The following is a 23,029-nucleotide window of genomic DNA, read 5'->3' as shown; positions in this document are numbered from 1 at the left end:
TCCAAAATAAGGGAAGATAGGAAAGTAATGAAGAAACAGCTGGGCTGTATGAGGAGGAGGATAGTGATGACTAAAAACAGATATACAAGGAGGTACCAGTTAAGTGTTAGCAAGGTAATTTAGCCTAATGTGTATGAAAATATATTGAGAACAGAATGTTTATTGATGTTTAATAATCGGCACCAAAATGACATCAGAGACACTATGTAAAGGACGTGTGTTTAACAAAGGGGATTTGAGCAACTCAGGATTTATCCCAGATCAGTCCAGCATGGACTGGATACCACAAACAGCCTACCCGTGCCCAGGACTGGGCACTTCCTCATTATGTTGTCCAGCTCTACTTATGCTTTCGGCCTGATGAAGATGGTGCTACGTTACTCTAAAATTCTGCACTGAAGGTTTAAAACACTTCTACTTCATAACTGCGCTTTTCATCAGGCTTGTTCTGAACAAGCCCCGTCTCATTATGAATGACAACAAAGTGAAAAAAGAGCGAGAAACATTTTTCTGCAGTTTAATCAACAGATCCAGGAGGGGGCAAGGGGGCAAGCCTCTTACTGCATTACCATTTGTTGTAGCAGCTCCTGTTTCTCAGCCTGAAGTTTAGCAATGTCTGCAGACTGTGACTGTATTTGGCTCCTCAAGGCGTCTAGCTCCTGTGTCAAAAAAATCCAGCAGATTTCAACTTCTCTAACCAGTGACTTAAGTAAGGACAGAAGTTCAATTTCTCATGTGAAGTAGCAGCCACACATTATATACCATGTTATTTCAATTAGTTATGGGAGGAAGGACAGGCATAGGCTTGGAGTGGTTTCCATCATATGCTGGTTTTTCAGTTTGGTTCATGGCTTTCAGCACCCCCGCTATATAAATTGCTCCAAAACCTTTAGTCACAGGCATGTGTCACCAATTCCACAGCAGCCACTTGTCTAAGCACGCTGACAGAGACCTCAGGAGTACGATCCCAGCACCTTTAAGAACCTCGTGCAATTTTTAAGTAGCCCCATGTTTTGTATGGCATGCAAAACTTCATCACCTATTTGAGACTCGTTACTTTTTTAAGCTCTCTCAGAACACATCTTTTTAACTCTGCGGGCTATTCTAAGTGCATCTTAATTTACGTTGCAGAAACTGTCCAATGCAAGTCATCTTCGATAAAGTATTTCTCAATCCAAGTCCTGCACCGGTTAATTTGCTTTCTCATTGGGATAAAAAAAAAGAGCGGGATACTCTTAGCCAGGCAAGTTTCTTCAATCAGTCATTTCCTAATAGAGGTGCTCTTTATTCTGGTGGAAAGTGCTCAAAACCCTGTATGTTTATAACGCATAGCAGAATGTGAGAGAACTGCAAATAGGCAGTCAGGCATCTTCAGAATCGCAGTTTAACTTTCTCCAATGGCTTAATTCACCTCAGCTCAACATTTTTTTGTGATTCTTTTCAGGATTTACACTCATGATGCTCCAGGGTTACAAAGAGCAGCACGTGAAGTCTAAGTAGTCACCAGCCTTACCAGTCAATGGTGGGAACTTGGCCTACAAACATGTCCCCATCCTCCACCATTACTATTCATATTAGGCAGCTTTGCTCTATGGTGATTGCACACAATTATTCCCACATTACAAACAGAGGAAGTTTGACCTCAGCATCTGTCAGTGCATCAAGAACTCACCCTATGTAGTTCATTGGCAAGTTCCAGTCCAGCAGATGCAGTTATTTGTGATGATTGCTCGGTTGTTCCTGTATCTGACTGCAAAGACTTCTGCAACGAGAGAAAAAGCAACCACGAAACTAGATTTACCACCTCTCTTCCCGGTTAATGTGGATTTCCTTTCCTCTGGGATTTGCATCCTCTCATCATCTTCTGATTCAATATATTAGCAATTTCTGTAGCCTCAAATGCTGAGGGCTTTTTTGTTTTGTTACATGCTGCCTCAACCTCATCTGTAATCCGCATAAACACCCGCTCCTGGGCTATCAAATCAAACATTTTCCCCTAAGCACCAACAGCTCCCACCTTTGTTATCCATATTCTCAAAAACTACATTTTATGTACAAATTCAACATAGTTCTGCCATGACTGCAGGGAACGAGACTCAATGACCCCTTGAGGTCCCTCCCAGCTCTAGTATTGTGTGATTCTATGAGCAATATTGTCAAACATTCTGCAGTTTTTGTACTTCCTTCGATCGCTCTCTGGGTAATCTGAAATCTTTACAATAAATTTCCTTCAGATGTCTCGTCTCTCTTAGCATCTCTCGCCTCTGTTATCACTCAAAAGTTGTCTCAGAGTCCTGGCACAGATGAACTGCCAAATGAATATTACGCCCACAGCTGGAGGCAGAAAGCTCTGCACAAACAATTCAAGCCATATTAGCTGTTTGCAGTGGTTACCTGGTTCTAACAAACCATTGTCTTTCTAGTGTAGACAGGTCCAGAGAGAAGAGCATCATGCAGGTAATAGTTTCAAGTAGCACTGCAACTCTGTACTGAAAGTCCTTCCAAAGCAATCACTTTCTTACCAAGTTTTCAATCACAGAATCCTTTTCTCTCAGCTGTCCTTGTAACGCTTCCTGCCTGTTTTTCAGTTCTTCTATCTCCTGTCGCAACTTGCTGATTTCTTCCAGTTGTATGCCATTCATCTGGAGCACATCACTGTGGGAACTGTGATGCTGACTGTCCTTTCCTAATGGCCAGATATTTGAAAATTAGTATTAAAAACTTAATAGCACAGGTTGTGTTTACACATCTGCTACACACACACACTCCTTAGCCCTCTCTTTTCCACGGCTGCCCGTCTCTAACTGCTCCTCAGAGGGAAGCCATTCCAGACCCCTAATCATTAGTTGCCCTTTTCTGAATCTTTTCCAATTCCAATATATCTTTTTTTGAGATGAGGAGACCACATTTGCGCACAGTATTCACAATGTGGGTGTACCATGGATTTATAAAGAGACAATATGATATTCTTGGTATTATTAGCTATCCTTTTCCTAACAATTTCTAACACTGAGGTTTTTGAATGCCGCTGCATGAGTGGACATTTTCAGAGAATTATACACAACAATGCCAACATCTCTTTCTTGTGTATCATTTGCAAATTTTGCCCTCTCACTGTTTAACCCCTTTCCAAATCATTTTATGTATGTGTTGAACAGGACTGGTCCCAGCACAGATCCCTGAAGGACACCACTAGCTCTCCCTCACTCTTCTGAAAACTGGGTTAGGGTTCAGAAAACTGACCATTTATTCCTACCCTTTGTCTCCCATCTTTTAACCAGTTACCAACCCATGAGAGGGCCCTCCCTCTTATCCCATGACCGCTTCCTTTGCTGAAGAGCCTTTGTGAAGGACAATGTCAAAGGCTTTCTGAAAATTTAAGTGCACTATCTACTGGATCCCCCTTGTCCACATGCTTACTGACCCCTCAAAGAATTCATGGCTGGATCTACACTGGAGAGTTTTGTTGATGCAAGGGGCCTTCCATCAACATAACTCAGGGAGCGTCTACACCCTTAAAGCATTCTGTCAACAGCTTCTGGACAGAACTCTGCATTTGCCTCGATAGTATTATCCCTCAAAAATCTGAGGCATAACAATCCAGTAACAGAGTATTGTCGACAGAAGTGCAGCGTACACACATCTGTCAACAGAGACGGCTTCCGGTCGCCGAGCAGCCCTCTTTGCAGAGCTGCCATTCCGCTTTCTGGCACTAGAGGGCAGTGCAGTCTGGCAGTTCTCTGTTGACAGAGCAACTTGTATGTTGATGCAATCCGTCGACAGAGGTTCGAAAGTCGACAGTAAGTTCTGCCGACAGATGCTTCCAGTGTAGACATAGCCTTGATTTCCCTTTACAAAAGCCATGACAGCTGTTCCCCCAACAAATTGTGTTCATCCATGTGTCTGAGGATTCTGTTCTTCACTACATTTCAACCAATTTGCCTGGTACTGAAATTAGACTTTTCAGCTTGTAATTGCCAGGATCACCTCTGGAGACTTTAATGCATTGGCGTCACATTAACTATCCCCCACTCATTTGCTACAGAAGTAGATTTATGTATCACAGTTTGCAATTCTGCCATTTTCCAATTTGTTCTGCATTTCCACTCTTTCTAGGATTCCTCTGAAGACATCAACTGGCGCCATTAGCCAGTCTCTAGTAAGACAAGGCTTGCTGTAGCTCTTCAACCCACTAATTGCCACAAAAACAGGCTTAGGTATAATATCACTATGTGATAATAAGGCCTAATGTTTTTAACCAGACAAAATCATTCAAATACCTTGATTTGTTCATTATGAGGAATAATTTTACCACACTTGACATGATAACCACACAGAAACCATCCAGTAGTATTGTATCCTGCTAGTTTGTTCAGCAACATTGGGTCTCCCTATCCAATGTCTCATTTTTTGCCCTTTTGCAGCAGCGGAAACAGAATCCTTGGCTTGGGCAATTTGGCTGCAAAATGCAGTCTTTCATGTTCTCACACGTTTCTAGTGTCTGATTGCCAAGGCTGGCTTCCAAATGTGAATGAGTACGGTGTTTTCTTCCTTCAGCTACAGACAGCCAGACAATAGCTCTGACAAGCATAAACTACCCCATTCATTTCAAAGGGACATGAACTGTGAAACCTCAGGACAAATGAAACCGGTGCACTTCACAGCTGTTCATTAAAAAGGCGCCTTCTCTCTGCTGGCCAAGGGTACTTCTTCTAAAACAGCATCCGACAAGAATGAAAAAGGAGCAGCACAAGGTGGCTGTCTGTGAACTCCTCCGCCTTTGTCTAACATGTTCAGACAGTACAGCAAGGAGAGCTCTGGAGGTCAGAATTCAAGGAGTGGCACGGCAGAGAGAAGAGCTTTCCCACTATCTCCTATCTGACCCCGCTGAAGAAACCTCTTCCCAGATGCCTGTGGCTAAAAGCAATCCATCAGTTTCCCTTTTTTCTAATGTACTTATCAGTTATCCACACAAAATATTCATCAGTAAGGCCGTTTCTACACATGCCACTTAATGGCCCAAAATATGCTAGTGAGGTGTGGATGTAAATTACTGGCGCCTGATTAGCATAGGGTCACATGATTTGGAATTCACAAGAAGCTCTTCTGGACTCCAAAACAGCACATAGATGCGCGACCACTGGGGGGGGGATCTTCTGGAAGGAAATCCTCCTTTTGGAGACCCCTTCTTTGTGAAAATGTTCTTCTTCCGGACTCCAAATCATGTGACCCTATACTAATGAGGCACTGGAAATTTACATCCATGCCTCATCAGCATATTTTGGGCCAGTTATTAGCATGCCACTTTCGGAGAAATTGGCACGTGTAGAAACGGCCTAGAAGTTAGGAGGCATATAAAAATTACAAACTGACATTTTTCTTTAACTTAACAAGTAAGACACTGGTAGAATGACTGTTCTATAGTTGCATTTTTTTAGTTTTTCAAGTGAGTGAATTCAAGCATGCTGCTGAAACTGGAAAGCATTGGTTTCTGCAGAAGCTGATTGCTTGCCGTGAAGTACACAGTGTTTTGGACATACACCGTGAAGCAATGATGGATTTCAATGTTCTCATGGGGTATACCTAGCTGTACTTTAAGGAGATTATACTGGTCCTTATGCTGCTGGATCTGTGCCACTTGCTGCGTAACTGCTGTCTGAAGCTGTTCATTCTGGGATTTTAAAGTATTAACTTTCTGCTTCAACTCTTCGAGCTGCTGATCCTGTGATGGGGGAAAAAATATTTTGAATTCTGCTTAATTTTTTATAGAAAAATGAATCAACAGGGAGATGTGCTGCAAAGCAATCAGATCAATTCAATAGAATCAAGCAGTTTAATCAACTCACAGAAGATTTTCTCACGTGCAGTGCTCTGTATCTTGTGGAACGCTTTCCTGCACAGATAAGCTTCCAATTTTATTAAAGGCAGAACTGGTTGCACTGTTAATTATTATGGTGCCTGACACTTTCCCAGGTTATCTGAGCTGGAAAGCCTCTTCCATGCTTTGTGATATCTGATTTGGGATTCCATTCCAGCCTCCCCAAAAAGCCAGATAACATGATTCTTCCCCAACAATACATGTGACTGTAGGAGTTTATTACAGCTCATATTTACCTGCTCTCTAATGACTTTCTTATAGTGAGTCACAATGTTGTCATGCTGTTCTAGTGTCTTCTTCACCTCCTCTTCCTGTTTGTCTTCTTCGCTAGATTTGTAAATAGCCTTAGTTATGATTCCTGTCAAAAATGGAGCCTACGTTATTCAGAATGAAGCTAACGCATGTGTATTCTCACATCCTCCTTGTTTTACAAAATCGTACTGTGCCAGACAGGCTCCATCTGTTTATTGATCACTCACGCTGACTGAAATGACTAGACATCAAGCTAATTCTTAGGACATGATTTGGGCAGGTTGTCTCAACACTCAGGATAAGTTCTATCCATTGATCAATAGAGCATTAACACACAATATCTGAACTGCAAACCACAGAATCACAGAACGCTACAGCTGGAAGGGACCTTGAGAAGTCATCAAGTCCAGTCACCCGCCCTCATGGCGGAACCAAGTGCCATCCAGATCATCCCTGAGAGATGCCTATCCAACCTGCTCTTAAACATCTGCAATAAGGGAGATTCCACAACCTCCCTAGGCAATTTATTTCAGTGTTTTAAGTACCCTGACAGGAAGTTTTTCCTAATGTCCAACCTAAATCTTCCTCATTGCAATTTAAGCCAATTACTTCTTGTCTTATTTTTAGAGGTTAAAGAGAATAATTTTTCTCCCTCCTCCTCGTAGCATCCTTTAAAGTACCTGAAAGCTCCTATCAAGTCTCCTCTCAGTCTTCTTTTTTCCAAACTAAAAAACCCAATTCTTTCATTCTCCCCTCATGTTTTCTAGACCGTTAGTCATTTTTGTTGCTCTTCTCTGGACCCTCTCCATTTTTTCCACATCTTTCTTGAAATGTGGTGCCCAGAACGGACATAACACTCCAGATCAGACCCATATACACATAAGAAACCCTCACATCTCTTAGAGATTTTTAGATTTGATCATACCTTTAAAAAGCTAAATTCAAAACGCTTGGTAATTGAATCATGGCCATCTGAAGCGCACAGCAAGTGACAAAATAAAAGAGTGTAACGTATCTCACCCTCCAATTCCTTTACCAGTTTAGTAAATTCGTGATCAAACATCATGTGGTCTGGGCTAGAAAAAGTAGGCTGAGGTTTCTGAGCAGCTCTGGAATACAGTTCATGTTTGCTAATGAAACCTAGCTTTTCAATGAAATTCTCCTTGCCAATCCTCTTCTCTATCAGTTGTTTTAGTTTCTCTCTAAAACAAAAAGATATAATTAGTACTGTGCACCAGCCAGGACTGTGCCAAGGGAAGAAAAAAAAAAAAAAGGAGAAGAGTGAAATACCATCTTTTTTTACCTCCCCTCCAAACAGCACTTAGTTCTTCAGGAAAATATCTGTAACCATTCCTTCTGCCCCTGTCAGACAGGCTTTTCTTGGCACTGGGAAGCTGACTGTTCTCAGTCTGCCAATATCCGTTGTTCACATGCCACAGGTGAAAGGATACTTGAAGAACGTACTAACTGTATTTCTTGGTAAAAATGGCTCAGATGTTTTGTTCTAAGGGTTCTAGCACAGACTTTTCGCAGCTGGTTAACACTGAGAAGCCATCTCGCATTTTTGAGCCATATGTATCCCCTCATGTAATGAATAAATTAAAAGCAGGGGAGAAAGGGATGCTACACTAAGAACATCAATAGAATAGGTTGTGTTGTCTTTCACTTAGAGACTTCTTCCTAGTTCTGGACAGCTGATAGCCTGCACATAAACGTTTACCTCCCCCAGAGTCTTTGGTTAGTCCTACCCACACTTACTTCCTGTAATTTTCGAGGGAATTGTCATTGTAATAAATGGAAATGCCCAGCAACAGCGCGCACAGTCCTTGAACTAATTGTTCCTCTTCTCCAAGGTTTTCGGCTATCTGCCCTGTGAGCTGGAACATTTACTAAGGAAGCTTAAACATTTCAAGAACACAACACACAAAACATCGTATCTTTCCCTGTCAATAGGTATCCTCAGCCTAAACAATTTAAGAGCTTAATCCAACATGTAAAACCAATTTCTTTACTCATTAAAACCACAAACTTAATTAGTAATATTAGTTGGCATGTTAAACGAAACTGCTCAGACACACAGCTTGTTTTCAGGAATCTGTGTAACATGTACATACATTGCTATTCAAGTCTGATGCCCACATAACTCAATGGAATACTTAAAAGGTTTTCTGTATCCAAACAGTTCTCTTTCTTATGTCACTAGTGAAAGTTTTTGAAGACACTGATTACCGCTAGACAGTACACAGTGCTTAACTGTCAGCTGGATTAAGTTCCTCTTCACAGCTGTATATTTAACACTACAGTTCAGTGAAATTAAGAAGTATTTGCCCAGTTCTGTGAGATTACCAGGGTGAGATTCTTCATGCTAAGACTCCCATGAGTTTATGGGCAGTGGACCACATCACAGGCATATACGCACTGAACCGGAGGTGTGTGATAACAGCTTCTGCAGGCATACCCATGGCTGCTTGACTCTAGCAAACAGCTAAACCACAGCAGTAAGGAGATGGTGGCCTGGACTCCAGCACAGACTGCAAATACAAATATGCACCCAGGGTCCTGGATGGGCTTGTAAACTACACGCTGAAGTTTGTCTCTCCACTTTTTCCACTGTTATTTTTGGTACATTAGCCACATCAGTGCTAATGAGGGTATTCCTGCCCATGCTGCAATCACACCAATGGCAGTATGCATGTATCCTACATTTGCAAAACAGCCCAAAAACCCCACCAAGCAACAGCTCCCTATGTTCAGAGGAACGACATATGACATGGCTTTTCAAATTCACAGGTTCGACTACGCTTTACTTAGTATCTATTATCCATGGTGTCCAACCAGCTCTGAAGCAGTAGCCACTAGGGCCTACAGCAAACTAGCCACATTTTTCTGAAAACAGATTTATTGCTCAAACCAATTAGCCACACTCAGCTGGCCACAGCCACATGTGGCTAGCATGTTGGACATCATGGGTCTACATGTTAACATATAAGGGACACTGCCTCTTTAAGGCCCACATCAGAGACCCTTAAATAGTCTGAAGCTTTCCTGTAAATCGAGCTACATAAAATACATTTTTCATATTACAAATACAATTTTTTTGTCCGTTCAAACCCCTATATTCTGCAAGCATTTAAAGGATACAAATGGAATATTGGCTGGGTTGTGGAGAAAGTGTGTGACAGCAATTGGACAATTGCTTAACCAGGTACAAAGCAGCATTAATAATCCAACTCTTGTCTGCACTTTGCTGCCCTGAAATGAAAAAGCTGGCATCAACTTCTTCATAATGATGTATTCACTGTTGTGTTTTAGAGGCTGTATTTACTTCAGAACCCACCCACTGTCAACTTCAACAACACACAAAGGAAGTCGCTGCTTCCAAGAATACACACTTACTAGCTATATTTCACTTAACTTACAGTGCTTCGATGGAAGGGAGTCACAAAAGTCTAGCAGTCTTCAATGCATGTCAAACCAAGACAGGTGCAAGATATGACTCAACTCAAATTAGCATTGGAGCAAAATCCTAACATGTTAGTTTGCCTTGGTAACTAATGCTGGGATAACAATACTGGAAACGGCAAAAGATACATGCAGAACCTTCTGGATGGAAGTGCAGCATAAAATGCTCAGTTAGCACATCGGATGCAAACTTTAAAAGCAACACAGCACTAAGCTTGCTGCAAATATAACATATACCCATTACTGATGTATTTTACCATTGGTTGAGATTTTACTTCAAGGCTTTTTTCTACTGGGCAGTTTCTTTAGTGATACAGAAGTACATATGATTAAAAAAAAAGTGGAATATTCTAAAAAGACTCCATCTTGTCTTGGGAAATTAGTATCTTACCAACATGTTATTCAAATCAATACAGGTTGGACCTCTATAATCCAGAATTCTCTGATCTGGCAACATCTGTAATCCAGCATGATTTTAGTTAGCTGGATGACCATTTATTATGGGCGTGGCCAAGTTTTCTGTGTTTCCCATACAGCCACCAGTCCTGGCTTTGTGTTCTGAGCTGCTATTTAAACATAATTTACCCTTATATGTCTTCTAACAGCCCTGTAAGCAGTGTTGGTAATGTGCTAGACAATATTGACCCCCCCATGGTCCGGCAAATTTTCTTGTCCGGCACTGGTTAGGCCCCAAAGGTGCGAGAGTAGAGAGGTTTAACTTGTATACAAAAATTGTATGAAAATACTGCTCAAGATGCTGAGTTCTTGTTAAATTGTTTCAATTACTGTAAGTGGTTTAATTCCCACATTTAGTACACATGGTACCTTGGACAATGAAGTAGTTCATTAAGTAAAGCAGATATTTTGGGGCTGTTAAGTGAGTAAAATAATTGTGCTTTATTGTGAAATTAATAGTGCTGTTAAATGACATAATACCTTTTATTTAAATATTTTGGATATTTTCCTACATTTTCAAATATATTAATTTCAAGTACAACACAGAATACAAAGCGTACCGTGTTCACGTCATATTTAGTGCTATAAATAGTTGCACTGCAAAAATACAGATTTTTTTGTAAATTTAGCTAATACAAGTACTGTAGTGCAATTTCTATCATGAAAGCTGAACTTACAAAGGTACAAAGTAACCTGCATTCAAAAATAAAACACAACGTAAAACTTTAGCGCCTACAAAGCCATGCAAGCCTATTTCTTGTTCAGCAATTGCTGAAACGCGGTTGTTTACATTTACAGGAGATAATGCTCCCCACTTCTTGTTTTCAATGGCACCTGAAAGTGAAAACAAATATTTGCATGGCACTGTTGTAACCAGTGTTGCACGACATTTGTGTGCCAGATGTGCTAAACATTTATAGCTCTTTTCATGCTTCAACCGCCCTTCCAGAAGGTGTGTTTATGCTGATGATGGGTTCTGCTCAATACCAATCCAAAGCAGTGTGGGCTGACGTATGTTCATTTTCATTGTATGAATCAGATGCACTAATAGAAGGATGATTTTCTTTTTTTGGTGGTTAGGATTCTGTAGTTTCCACACGGGAGTGCTTCTCTGTTAAGACTTCTGGAAGCACGAACCATACCTAGTCCCTTTCAGATTACTTCAGGTTCTTAAGCCTGGGGTCAAATGCTGTAGTTATCTTTAAAAACCTCACCCTGATCTCTTCATTGTGTTTTGTCAAATCTGCAGTGAGAGGGTTCTTAAAATAAACATGCACTGAGTCATCATCCAAGGCTCCTATAGCATGAAATATATGGAAGAATGTGGGAAAAACAGCAGGAGATGAACAATTCTCCCCCCAAAGAGATCGGTCAGAAATTAAATTAAAACCTTTTTTTGTATCAAGTATCATCAGCATGGAAGTATATCCTGTGGAATGGTGGCCAAAGTATGAAGGGGCACAGGATTGTTCAGCATATTTAGCATGTAAATACCCTGCACCACCAGCTACAGAAGTGCCAGGTAAATACCTGTTCTCACCTTCAGGTGACTGTAAATAAGAAGTGTACAGCATTACCTCCCATTACATGTAAACAAACTTGTTTCCCTTAGCAACTGGTTGAAGAAGTAGGACTGAGTGGATTTCTAGGCTCTAAAATTTTGCATGCTTTTGCGTTTGAGTGCAGTTGTGTAACAACAACAAAAATCTCTATTTGTAAATTGCACTTTCATGACAAAAAGACTGCAGTACAGTACTTGCATGAAATGAACCTACAGGCACCATTTCTTTTAAAATTTTACTGTACAAATATTTGTAATAATATAAAATTTGCAGTGCCCACTTTGTATTGCATGTTGGAATTGTTAATACATTTCAATTGGCATTCTATTGTTTAACTGCACAATTAAAACTGCAAACACGGCGTTGCTTTCAGCCCTATAATAGCACTACATGAACCAGAAGCCTTAAGTCCTTATCTGCCTTTAGGAACTGCTGTGAGCCATGCAGAGCAGCAGCCATCAGAAGGAAGACAGGAGGACAGGCTCCCAGCTGTTGCCATCTGCCTCCAGGATCAGTGGGTCACTAAAGGTGATATTCAAGTTGCCATACAAGGGAAAAAAAAGGCTAAGATTTGAACATGCTGGATACAAGAGCTAGGGTGGTTTGAAGACCTGCTGGAGTGAGGACTGGGTGGGGAGAGATACCACCATTGAGGAGAACAGCCTTGTCAGTACCAGAAGGTAAAGCATCCCAGTGCATTTGTAAGGCAGGCTATACACCACTTCATCTGTAAAACCCCCACAGCAGTGTATAGAGATCTGAGGCACATTGCCTCTAGGGATGTAAAATCCTGGTTCATTGGATAACCACTTAAACAGCAGGAAAATCTACCATTTAACCAATTGCTGCCGCACTGGAGTGCCCCCTGCTTGCAGTGTCGTCCCCCCCCCGTTAACCTAGAACATCCCTAATTGCCTCTTCACATTGTCATCTCCGTATTCCTTTACTCTGATCTTTGGAAACATCTTAACACAGCAGAGAATCAAATCAACATTAGTCGTATGTCTCACTACCTCTTTTCCACAAGCTGAAGATACCCACTTGGGTATTAGGATCATATTGCGGACATTCTCAGAGCTTTTGAATTGTTTCACTTGTGCCAAACACTTTATTAAGGGGGGTGGTTTTGCTTTCATTTTCCCAAAACACTGCTGCAAGCATCTGGGCTTCTTCTACTGCTGAGGCTTTACTATTCTTCCACTTGCATCCTTTGCAGAATGTTCCACTTCCGGGGCCCCATTTTCAAGCCCCTACATAAGTGCTCTGGCCTCTCTCAGAAAGCCCAGATGCCCAGAGCAAAGTATTTCCATCCCACTTACTGCTACATTCTCCTCCCACCTGCCCCTCACTTTCTGTTGTCCATTTGGTGTGCTTTCACTAATCACACAAAGATCCAGGTGCAAGCACCTTGTCTTTTCTGCCCTGTAAAGTACAGCACATTCAGACACATTGCAGGACACAGAAGGGCTTTGTAAGAAGCATGCAAAAATGACGACTTTTCATTTAGATCTCAAAGATGCTTCCTAGAGATCAGCACTTAAATTTAGAGAAGATGTAGCTTTTAGTACCACATTCTCACTTTTAACTGCTGTCTTTCACTGTTGGGTGAACGAGAGGGTGGTGGGGGTGGAAAACATGTCTAAGTACGATCATTCCACAGCCAATCCTCAAGGTAAGCATGGCTAGCAATGCAGAGAGTTTCAACACGACATAAGGCAAATTGTTCCAGTCACTGGAATGATTCTTATCCTCTATCTGTGTAAAAATGGCAGGGCATCCTTTGTGTGTGGACTGAAGATCTTTCTCTCAGGCATCAGAAGTCACATGGCAGACTACAGGTGAATTTCTGCGTAAAGGCATAACAGCCAGAAACACCTTGTAAGTTCATTTCTAGAGACACCATGGAATAGCCTTTTGCTTAGTGACCCTCCAAGACACACTGGCTCAGAAAGTGTCAGACCAGGCTTGAATCTCTCTCAGCACTTGGAAGCCAAAGCAGTATTAATTACCAATGCATCAGCTCTGCAGCCTCTAAAATACAGCCACATGGCTCTCTGGCAACGGCACAATGGATCCTGCTGGAAACCCCAAGGCACATTGGACAGATCCTACTTCCATAAGACTTGTGGTTTACCATGATCCACGGGACTGGAAAATTGCTTATTTCCTTCATTTTACAGCTCCAAACCAGTAGCTAGTCTGTCGTGTCTGATGATGACGTCTTGAGCTTGCACAGGCTCATCGGTTGTGGACTAGCATGTGGCTGAGGAGCCCAAGCTTTGAACGGCATGGGCATTCACGGGGGGGCAAGGGAATTGTCTTGACTCAGTTGGTGCAGCTGCTGCTGTTGCTTTCTTCCTCTCACGAGCATCAATGAGGCGAACACATCGCTGCTCTTCGAAGTTGTCATACGCATGTTGTACGAGAGCACGCCAGCCTGTTGGGTCTTTTGCATGCTGCTCTAGCTGATCTGGTTTTACACCACCATGAGCAATACTGGCCTTCACGTTGTCTTTATACCTCTTGCGAGGCCTACCTTGATTCCTTTTGCCCTGGGAGAGTTCACCATAGAGGAGCTGCTTAGGGATTCTTGACTCCTCCATTCATATGACGTGCTCTGTCCAGCAAAGCTGGGCTTTCAGAATCATGGCTTCGATGCTCGTGGTTCCTGCTCTGTCCAGGACTTCCAGGTTTGCAACTCTGTCCTGCCATCGAATGTGCAGTGTTGACCTCAGGCTGCGTGTGTGGAAGCGCTCCAGCAGTTTTATATGTTTTCTGTACAAGGTCCAGGTTTCACAGACACACAGGAGACTGGTCAGGACTACAGCCTTGTACACTTTCAGTTTAGTGGACTGTCGGATATTGTGCTGATTCAACAAACCAGTCAGAAGAGAAACCATGGATTGGCTGATCTCACCTATTCAAAGGTATTACCTCAATTCCCCGGTTTATGACAGACCACCAGCAGACGGGCACTAAAACCCACTCTGCAGGACAACCCCCCGCGAGAGGACATTTGCAGGTTTGGTTTTACCTGTGTAAGGATTTTACAGCTATGTGATTCATTTTGTTCTTCTCAGTCAGCACAGTCTAGGTTTGTACAATCCACAGTCCAAACCCAGCTGGGGCTCTGCCAACAGCCTAGCTTGACCTGTCTGGAGCCAACACCTTGAAAGCTTCCTGAAGCACAAGCAGGCAGGCCCTTTCAACCAGCCAGCTCAAGCTGGGAGAGGGCACAGCTATATCCCATGAGCTGGCCAGCAAGTGCAGGGTTAACAGGACTGCGTTTTCCCCACTGTAACACAGGTGAGCTATAGGTTCGTTGCACAAAAACACATTCAAACGTCACCAAGATTGATGAATGAATAAATTCCCAGGCCAGCTGGAACTTTTGGGATGTAATCTGACCTACAGGCCATAGAATTTTCCCCACATAATTTCAATAGCAGATGTTTCAGAAAACTATCCAATTGCAATTTAAAAAGGCTGTGAAGTCAAGCAACTAAATGAGGAAATGCCAGATTTAAGGAAGGCAACACAGCCTTTAATATGCATACACATTATAATGCAAACTTATTAATGGTCCTAAATTAGTACTGTCCACATGATCCAGGCCTTATTCAGTGATTGGTGAGTTACCTTTTGTTTTTCACATCAGATGTTTAAATCAGAGACGTCATTTATCACACTCCATCCAAACCCTACATGCATTTCAAAGTTACACACTTTCAGATTTCTCCAACAAGGGAGGCTGGAGCCCTTCATAAAACAGTCCTTCACTTCAACCCTAATTCACCCCCTGAATGAGGCAGAGTCCTGTGGGGAAAACCAGTATATGACCATGTAAGAACACTGGAATGCATTAGTACTGAAGAGGCTTCCTCAATTCTGGCATTTCCTAACCCCCATTCTTGACTTAGCAAACTTAATATTCTCTTACAATAGTTAGGATGCCATTTAATACATTCATAGAAGACCTAAAAAATTAAAGATTCGGCTGTGTGGAACCCTACTGATCTCCTACTTGGATACCCTTTCGATCAGCAGTACAGAGACCTACCACCTGAGACAAGAGTATGCGGGTCCTCACAAAAGTGTGTTCCCCCCAGTAACCTTCTGACAGAGGAGGAATATGCTGACTGTGGACTCTTCAATTCATGTTTTAGATTCTCATGGGAGTGAGTTCTCTAATGGTCCTCAACCCTTCTGCCCCTGTGCCCTCAGCGTGTCTGCCCCTTTGATCCCTATCTAGCCCACATCCCTTGACTCCTGCCCACCTGTCCCAGCAAAGGCCTTCCCCATGTTCCCTCTGCAGCTATTCAGACCCCCTCTACACTGCGTAGTACCACAGTGGTCTGCAGTAGCAATTGCAGGGCAAGTCCTGGCCAGCACCTGCACCTCGAAGCTGGAGCCTGCCCCAGGCAGACAGATACTTTAGCAGCCACACTAACAAGTCTGAGCAGACATAAGACTTCTCAGGGGCTCAGTGTTAGCAATTTCCTAGGCATAGCAAAAGGCTCGCCAGATACCAGGGTAACCCCTTGCCAAGTTTCAAGACCTCTATTGATATCGTGGCATTGTGACAGCTTCTCAAAAAGGGTTACATGGGTTAAAAACCCCAAACTAAAGCACTGTCGAGGCAAAATGTCTTCCTCCTCATTCTCATTCTGGGAAGCCGCTGAAACATTTTAGTGGAGAGTTTCCAAACCCACAAAACTTCAGCCTAAGAGCTCATCGTCAGGAGTTATAAAGCACCAGCACACACTTCTATCATGGGAATGTCAGGCAACGCCACCACCTCGCTCTGTGCCAAGAACATCGTCAGACAACACCTGGCAGCAGTGCTCAGGGAAGAGATCACTATTGGAGATGCCAAGCTTAATAGTGTACCACCTGTGAATAACTATAGTCTTGTCTACACGTATAACTTAGGCAGGCATTGCTACAGCGCTTGGGGATATGAAATATCCATACCCAAGTACCATGGCCACCCCTCCCGCACAGATGCAGCTAAGTCAGTGTAAAAACACCTCTGTCAAAATTGCTGCTCTCGCTCAGGATGCTGGAAGCTTTTACAGTGATGGAAAAACTGTCAGTGCATCTAAACCACCAGTTCCCGCTGTCGCAACTGTGTGTAGTCACAACAGTCCTTGTAATGTGGACAAAGCCTTAGTCTTTGCCGTCTTGCAGATAACTTCTAGCTTCAGAATTACCTAGTAAAAATCCCACCCTTCCTGTTTACAACTTAAGACAATTGGAATAAAATTCTGCAGAAGAAATTATCCCTGGAAATCACAGTATAACTGTGGACTGGAATACAGAGAGAGGACACTCATTTCATTAGCAATTAAAAGGCCAAACGAGTATTCCTGTTACAGTCCATGGCCGCCTTTTTCTCCTGGTCAGAATGGGAAGTGTTTATAACAGTTCTAAACACTGATTTGGTTTCACGACAGCGTAAAATTTAACTCACATTGCGAGGAAGTGTGCACAAAATTTAGTAAATTTCAGAGCTACTGGTGAACGTGCAATGCCCCATTGGAAAGAAAGCACCTGAGGCACCCAAGCCCTCATCCCACAGTTCCCAGGAACACCAGGACAGAATGCCATGGAGACACACAGAGAAAGCTAGTTACAGAAATCAACACCAGTTGCAGCACGACACTGTAAGTAGAAACACTTAAAAAGCAGTTAAAAAAATCAGCAAAACCCAAGACAGAAAAGGCCCTCCTTGTGACAAGAAAATGCCTCAGCTATGCCAAGAAATACATACCCGTCTGTCGATCTTATCACCCTGTAAATCACATATTAAAAAATTCACATGCATTACTTGGGAGCTTTTTCTAGATAACTACAGAAATACCTCAAACTTTTCCTTCCACAACCTGGCAAAATGCAAACCCGAAAATTCAGTGGCTGTTTTATTATTGAAATTGTTACGTTGAAGTGCATCTCAAGCCATGGAGTAAGTAGAACAATTCAGAGATTACTCTTCTGGCTATTTTTATAGTAAAGTCAATATCTACAAAATCTAAGTTTCTTGTACTCAACTACCACAGTTTCAGATCAAAGAACCAAATACAATAAACAAGGAAAACACCTGAAAAGTTGATGGGCGATACTTGACTCAGACTTGGGCTTCCAACTATGTGTGGTGTCATGACTAAGTTGTATATTTGTCTGCACAGTACAGAAGGGCATCAACTTCAAACTTAATGTTTTCAGAAGTAAATTAACAATAGCTTCAGGTGCTACCTCTGCCTTTGAGTCCCTCTGCGTATCAGTTTTATCGTTATTTTCCTCCCTAAATTAAGTAACTGTTTCTCACCCCATTTTTGAATGAAAGACCCCAAGATGTGAAGCTGGGCATGTGACACTGTACTGTCTATGTAAACTGAAGTAAGTAAGTTCTTTCAGTTACAGGGCTCTTTAGGGTTTCTTGTAACTGTCGGCAAATCAATTCAAGACAGAAGTAGGATTGCTTTAGCTGGTGCCCTTTCAATGCATGACTTGTATGCAAAATAGCAATGAACTAGGAGCAGACTAAAACAATGCCATTTCAAATGTAAGATGTTTGACTCACAACTGGACAGCAGCTTCTAATGGTGCTTTACGATGGCCCATCTGCTACACTTTAATTTTTACTGGAAAGGCACTCTATGCTGTACAGTAACAACTAGCATTAACTTTGCTACTGAATCTCACTTCCACTTCTACTAAGAAAATCAGCGTTTTTCCTTGAGTCATTAATACTAAGACACTAATTCCTTAAGTGAACAGAACCACAGCACTGATATAGTAAACACGCTACCTGTGAAAGAATGTTGGTGCACTGTTGCAGCAGAGATACGGGTGGGTTACCAATACTCGTTGCAAGCTGAACTCTTAGCAGTTGCTCTTTCAGGATTGCGTTGTCTTCTAAAGCGTGGGCCAGGGCCACAGCGGCACACCAGTTTGAGACAGAGTCCGTGGAAAAGAGTCCTCCGCAGAGCAGCTGGCCAGCTGACACAGAATTACCCGTAGCTACAATAAAGGCAAAGAGATGCTGTGGCACAAAAGCAAGCCAGGATCTAGACTTGTTAAGTATTTATGATGTAGGCACACAGAGGGCCCCTGGCCAGGAAGGGGACTTCATTGCACTAGATGCCTTACACACATAGTCCCCACCTCAGAGAAGTCACATATCTAAACTCTAAGAGCATATGAAGACATTTTCCCAGCACAAATTCACCATACAGTTTATAAAACTTTTAGCAATGAAAACACAGCACCTACACGGCACACTTGGGGTAGCGCAGGGGAAAATTACTAGCTGTTCCTAAAAGAGGTAGCCCATAGTTAGGCCCCCTCCATGGCCACAATGCCAGAGCAACCCCTGAACGACTCAACCTTCAGAGCGAAGAGCCTGTTGGCTACTTGGAGTTCTAGCCTTCCATTAACAACTCTAGAAGGTAGCGTGAAGCCTTTGGAGCATTCTCAATTCCCAAACAACCGCATATGGCCAGTCCTCAGAGTGGTTCATCCTGTTTTTCTGTGGGAGGCTGCGAGCCAGGAAAGGAAATTGGAATTAAGAGACCTGGGTTCAAGTCACAGATCTACCACTACTGATGGAAGTCACTCTGGGCAAGTCATTTTACCTCCTAGTATCAAGTTCCTCATGACCAAAGGGGATGGCTCTTTTGGAAGGAGGTCTGAACTCCACAGAGAAAAAGCATTAAGTGTAAAGTAGGATGACACCTGGAGTTTGCCAGAAAAGCTTTTAAAGATCTTATTGAGTAGATAATTAACAAGAATATATTCCCTGAAAATTGTAATGAGCCACAATGCTCTAACAAGGTGAACAGTCTGAATTTGGACAGGCAGGGAGTCGGATCAGTTCCTTCTACGTAACAAGGCCAAAATCCATAAGAAAGACAGTGTATGTGAAAGCCCTGGTGATCTTTAATGCCTCAGAAGACTGGAATGAGTCCATCAAGCACAGTTTGTTTTCATGCACACACATTCATGTGATACTAGCTCTTCAAAGTTACGGCAGGCAAAGGTCTTAGTATCCACCTTGTACAACTGAAAGACTGTACCACGGTCCTTGGCTTAACTGTAAAACAAATAAAAATGGGACTTTGATCCCCTCATTTGCTTCTAGTTAGAGCAATGCTTATAACGGGAAGGTACATAGTGCAATGCCACAGGTTAACAAGCAATGCGTTAAGACTTACTTCCCATCATTTTATTTGTAGGGTCTCTTTCCTTGGAGCACGCCTGCCTTATTCTCCGAGACTCATGTAGCAAATTTTGGATGTTTAACAAACAGTGGAAAGAAACAGAACAAAATCATAAGAGTGTTTTAAAAAAGCGAATGCCAGTCTCTGGCTGGATCAACACTTCTCCCCAGCTTCGAAGGGGGCATGGCAATCAGGGCCATGGGAGGTTACTAATGAAGTGCTGTGGTAAATATGCAGCACTTCATTAGGCTAATTTTCCCCGCAGCAACTTTGAAGCATCAGATTTCAAAGTGCCAGCAAGCGTGTAGCCGCGAGCACTCCCAAGTCCCTTTACTCCGGCTACCCGCATGCTGGCACTTCGAAGTTTGATGTTTCGAAGTTGCCAGGGGGGAAGATTAGCCTAATGAAGTGCTGCATATTCACCACAGCACTTCATCAGTAATCTCCCATGGCTGTGATTACCATCCCCCCTCTGAAGTTGGGGGCAAGTGTAGACAAGCCCCCTGAGTTACACCACGGAATGTAGCCCCGGTTTTGCTGCTTGATGTTTAAAATTTTATAGGTTATTAAAATACTGGTTGGCTTCTCAGCCTCTTTGGAATTTTACTTGTCAGGAAACATTTTCTCACGTACCCACTTCATGCCCAGTTATAAAGGAAAAGGTTGAAAATTACTGCTCAAAATAGGAAGTCAGTATGTAAATTATATGCCAAAGAACAAAAAACATTAATATTTTGTATGAATTTGCACAGAGTATAATACACAGAAACAATCCCTCCACTTCAACAACAAGCACAGATAACTAACCAATCTGGAACCAGTCTTTATCCTTTTAGAGGACAAATACTTCACCAAATTGTGTAGCCTGAATTCTTGTATATTTAACACATGGATGTTATGCATTGTCATTAAGTTCAAGCAGAATTCAAATCAAAATTTTCTCTCTTAAATTAAAACAAGGTGATGTTTACATATCCTGTTCCTGGCACTTAACTAAAGGTATGAAATGTATTATAGAAAACCTTATGATGCCTTCTGCATCCAAATGCATTCTAAAGTAGGGATTGCTTTTGAAATGTCCAAGTTGCATACCATCTATGGTTGACGGTAGAAGTGTTGAAACAATCTCCCCTTGTCCTTTTTGGTTTTTGTATAAGAAACACTGGAAACAGTAAAGAACAGCACAGCGCAGCACAAATGGTTGCCTTTCATTCACCATGGACATCAGAAGTACTACAATTGCAGGCCTATTTTGAAAGAAAGAGACCGGAGATTGGAATAAAAGTCACAAACACAACTGCAGTTCCCGTATAGGCTATGCTCAGGACTGGGAAAGCAGGAATATGGAAAGCTTAGATGTAGGTATAAGCAACTTCAGTGAAACCTCTGATGTCCTGTCAGGTGCAGTCACATCAGAGCTCAACAGAAATCTTCCTTCTCTACACTAGGTCATGAAGCGTTGCCCCACATGGCTCAATATGGGACTGGATTGAAAAAACTGCAGTGTCATGTTACAAATGAATCTCAGTTTGCTACTGAGGCTCATCTGAAGTTTTGTAGCGTTACTGCTTTACAGGTTCTCCTCTCATTGAGCAGGTGTGGGGCACAGTAAAGTAGTTTCTGATCAGTGTATTAGCTTGCTCCGTCACACACCTGGATCAGTGTCATTTTCTACCTTTTTTCTAAGATCTACGCCGCCATTAAAACCCAGGGCTGGCCTGGGTCAGACAACTTGGGTTTACAAGGCACTGATTAAGAGTCTTGTTAATGGCAGAGTGGATGTTCAGGCTTGCTCTGGATTGCAAGCTCCAGGATTCGGCATGGGGGGAAGGGCTCCAGAACCTGGGCTCCAGACAGGTCCTGAGCGTCTACGCAGTCAAACAAACCCCTAGTCCAAGCTCCATGAGTCAATCAGCTGACCCGAGCCAGTTATGCGGTTTTAATTGCAGCACAGATACACCCAAGTTTTTTGATCTTTTCCCTTTCATTGGTTTTGACAGCTTCTCAAATTTTGTTTCCACAGATTTCATTAATGTACCACTAGTTTCATTTTCTAGATCATGAAGGAAGGCGTTAAGTGAGACCAGTTCAAAAGTTATTCTGAGTGAAAGCCTTCTAGACATCTTCACACTTCAACTAATACATGCTTGATAATCCTTCCCTGTAAAGCCTCAATCTGATATGCTCTACTGTAGCTCTAACTCATTATAGATGCCGTTTCTGAAGGATCATGGGCTCTAAACGGAAGCGGAATTAACTTGTTCTTACCTATTATAACAAATCTTTGTTTGATAAATAGTTAAGCATTTTCTTTCCCTACCTTGGTGGATTTGAAGGTGCATTTACAGAAGCAAAGTAGTCTTGGTTTATCTGGCATCCTCGAATGACTTCTGACACAGTGTTAATGGTCTAAAGGAAAGTAAGTTAAGCCACACCAAGTTGACATGAAATATCAACATATCAAGAAAGCAACAAACCCATTTCTACAACAGTCCAAGTATTTCTGGAATACGCTGACAGAGATATCAGCTTTTAAACACAGTATTTATAAATACTGGGACAGACCAGTGTATCCTAAATTTAGGAGTATTTACTTAGATGAGAAAGTGCTTGCAAACCAAGGAAGCCAAATGTCCTTTGGTTTTAATGTTATTTAGGGAAATTGACCCTGGATGTATCTCAAAACAGGTGCAGATTACAGAGGAAAGCTGCAAATAACTCTCCATCAGTTCAAGACCAGTATGTAACAGAAGAAGTGTCACAAGTATGACATGGCACACAGCATTTTCAGCAGCCTGAGTTATTTGGAGTCAGCTTTCAAGATTATCACACAAACTAACTCCAGGTTTATGTGAAGTCGATAAATTAGGGAGAGGTAAGTAGCATGACTAAAATGACTGACTCAGCTACCTCTTTCTCTTTGGAAAAATTGCCCCCCTCTAAAATGAAAGACAGAGACAGGCCATTGGAAATAAGCTCAGAAGGTTATTGTATAGCCTTATAGCAAGTGCGGCTAGAATGAAACATCTTATGAATAACTGGAGTTAGAAATGCAACTGCTACAACACAATGTTTCAAGCACAGACAAGGATGCTACGTTGGAGGAGGATAATCACTGGGGCCCATTTCACCTAGTTAGTGTCTCAGGTAAGGAATTAATTGGTCTCATCTTAACCTGGTAAGGGACTTCCCAGAAG

General features: G+C 42.2%; 1 protein-coding gene across 4 annotated transcripts in view; it reads right to left on the bottom strand.

Annotated features, from left to right (window-relative positions):
- The window catches only part of USO1 (USO1 vesicle transport factor), a 49,804-nt gene that overhangs the window by 5,847 nt on the left and 20,928 nt on the right, over positions 1-23,029 (bottom strand). For 2 of the 4 annotated variants that reach the window (XM_074993817.1, XM_074993818.1), the window contains 12 exons: positions 22,153-22,241; positions 20,925-21,079; positions 18,422-18,633; positions 17,384-17,404; positions 9,272-9,382; positions 7,889-8,007; positions 7,151-7,332; positions 6,115-6,236; positions 5,584-5,722; positions 2,523-2,686; positions 1,673-1,762; positions 570-659 (listed from right to left, as the gene is read on the bottom strand). In XM_074993817.1, the coding sequence (XP_074849918.1) occupies positions 570-659; positions 1,673-1,762; positions 2,523-2,686; positions 5,584-5,722; positions 6,115-6,236; positions 7,151-7,332; positions 7,889-8,007; positions 9,272-9,382; positions 17,384-17,404; positions 18,422-18,633; positions 20,925-21,079; positions 22,153-22,241 (1,494 nt within the window). The remainder of the gene's footprint in view (positions 1-569; positions 660-1,672; positions 1,763-2,522; positions 2,687-5,583; positions 5,723-6,114; positions 6,237-7,150; positions 7,333-7,888; positions 8,008-9,271; positions 9,383-17,383; positions 17,405-18,421; positions 18,634-20,924; positions 21,080-22,152; positions 22,242-23,029) is intronic. The other 2 variants (XM_074993819.1, XM_074993820.1) reach the window with 1 other exon arrangement.

Source organism: Carettochelys insculpta, chromosome 4 (assembly GCF_033958435.1).
Source record: "Carettochelys insculpta isolate YL-2023 chromosome 4, ASM3395843v1, whole genome shotgun sequence".
Taxonomy (NCBI): Eukaryota; Metazoa; Chordata; order Testudines; family Carettochelyidae; genus Carettochelys; species Carettochelys insculpta.
Note: the sequence above shows the minus strand (reverse complement) of the source record. Positions and strands in the feature narration are given on the sequence as shown.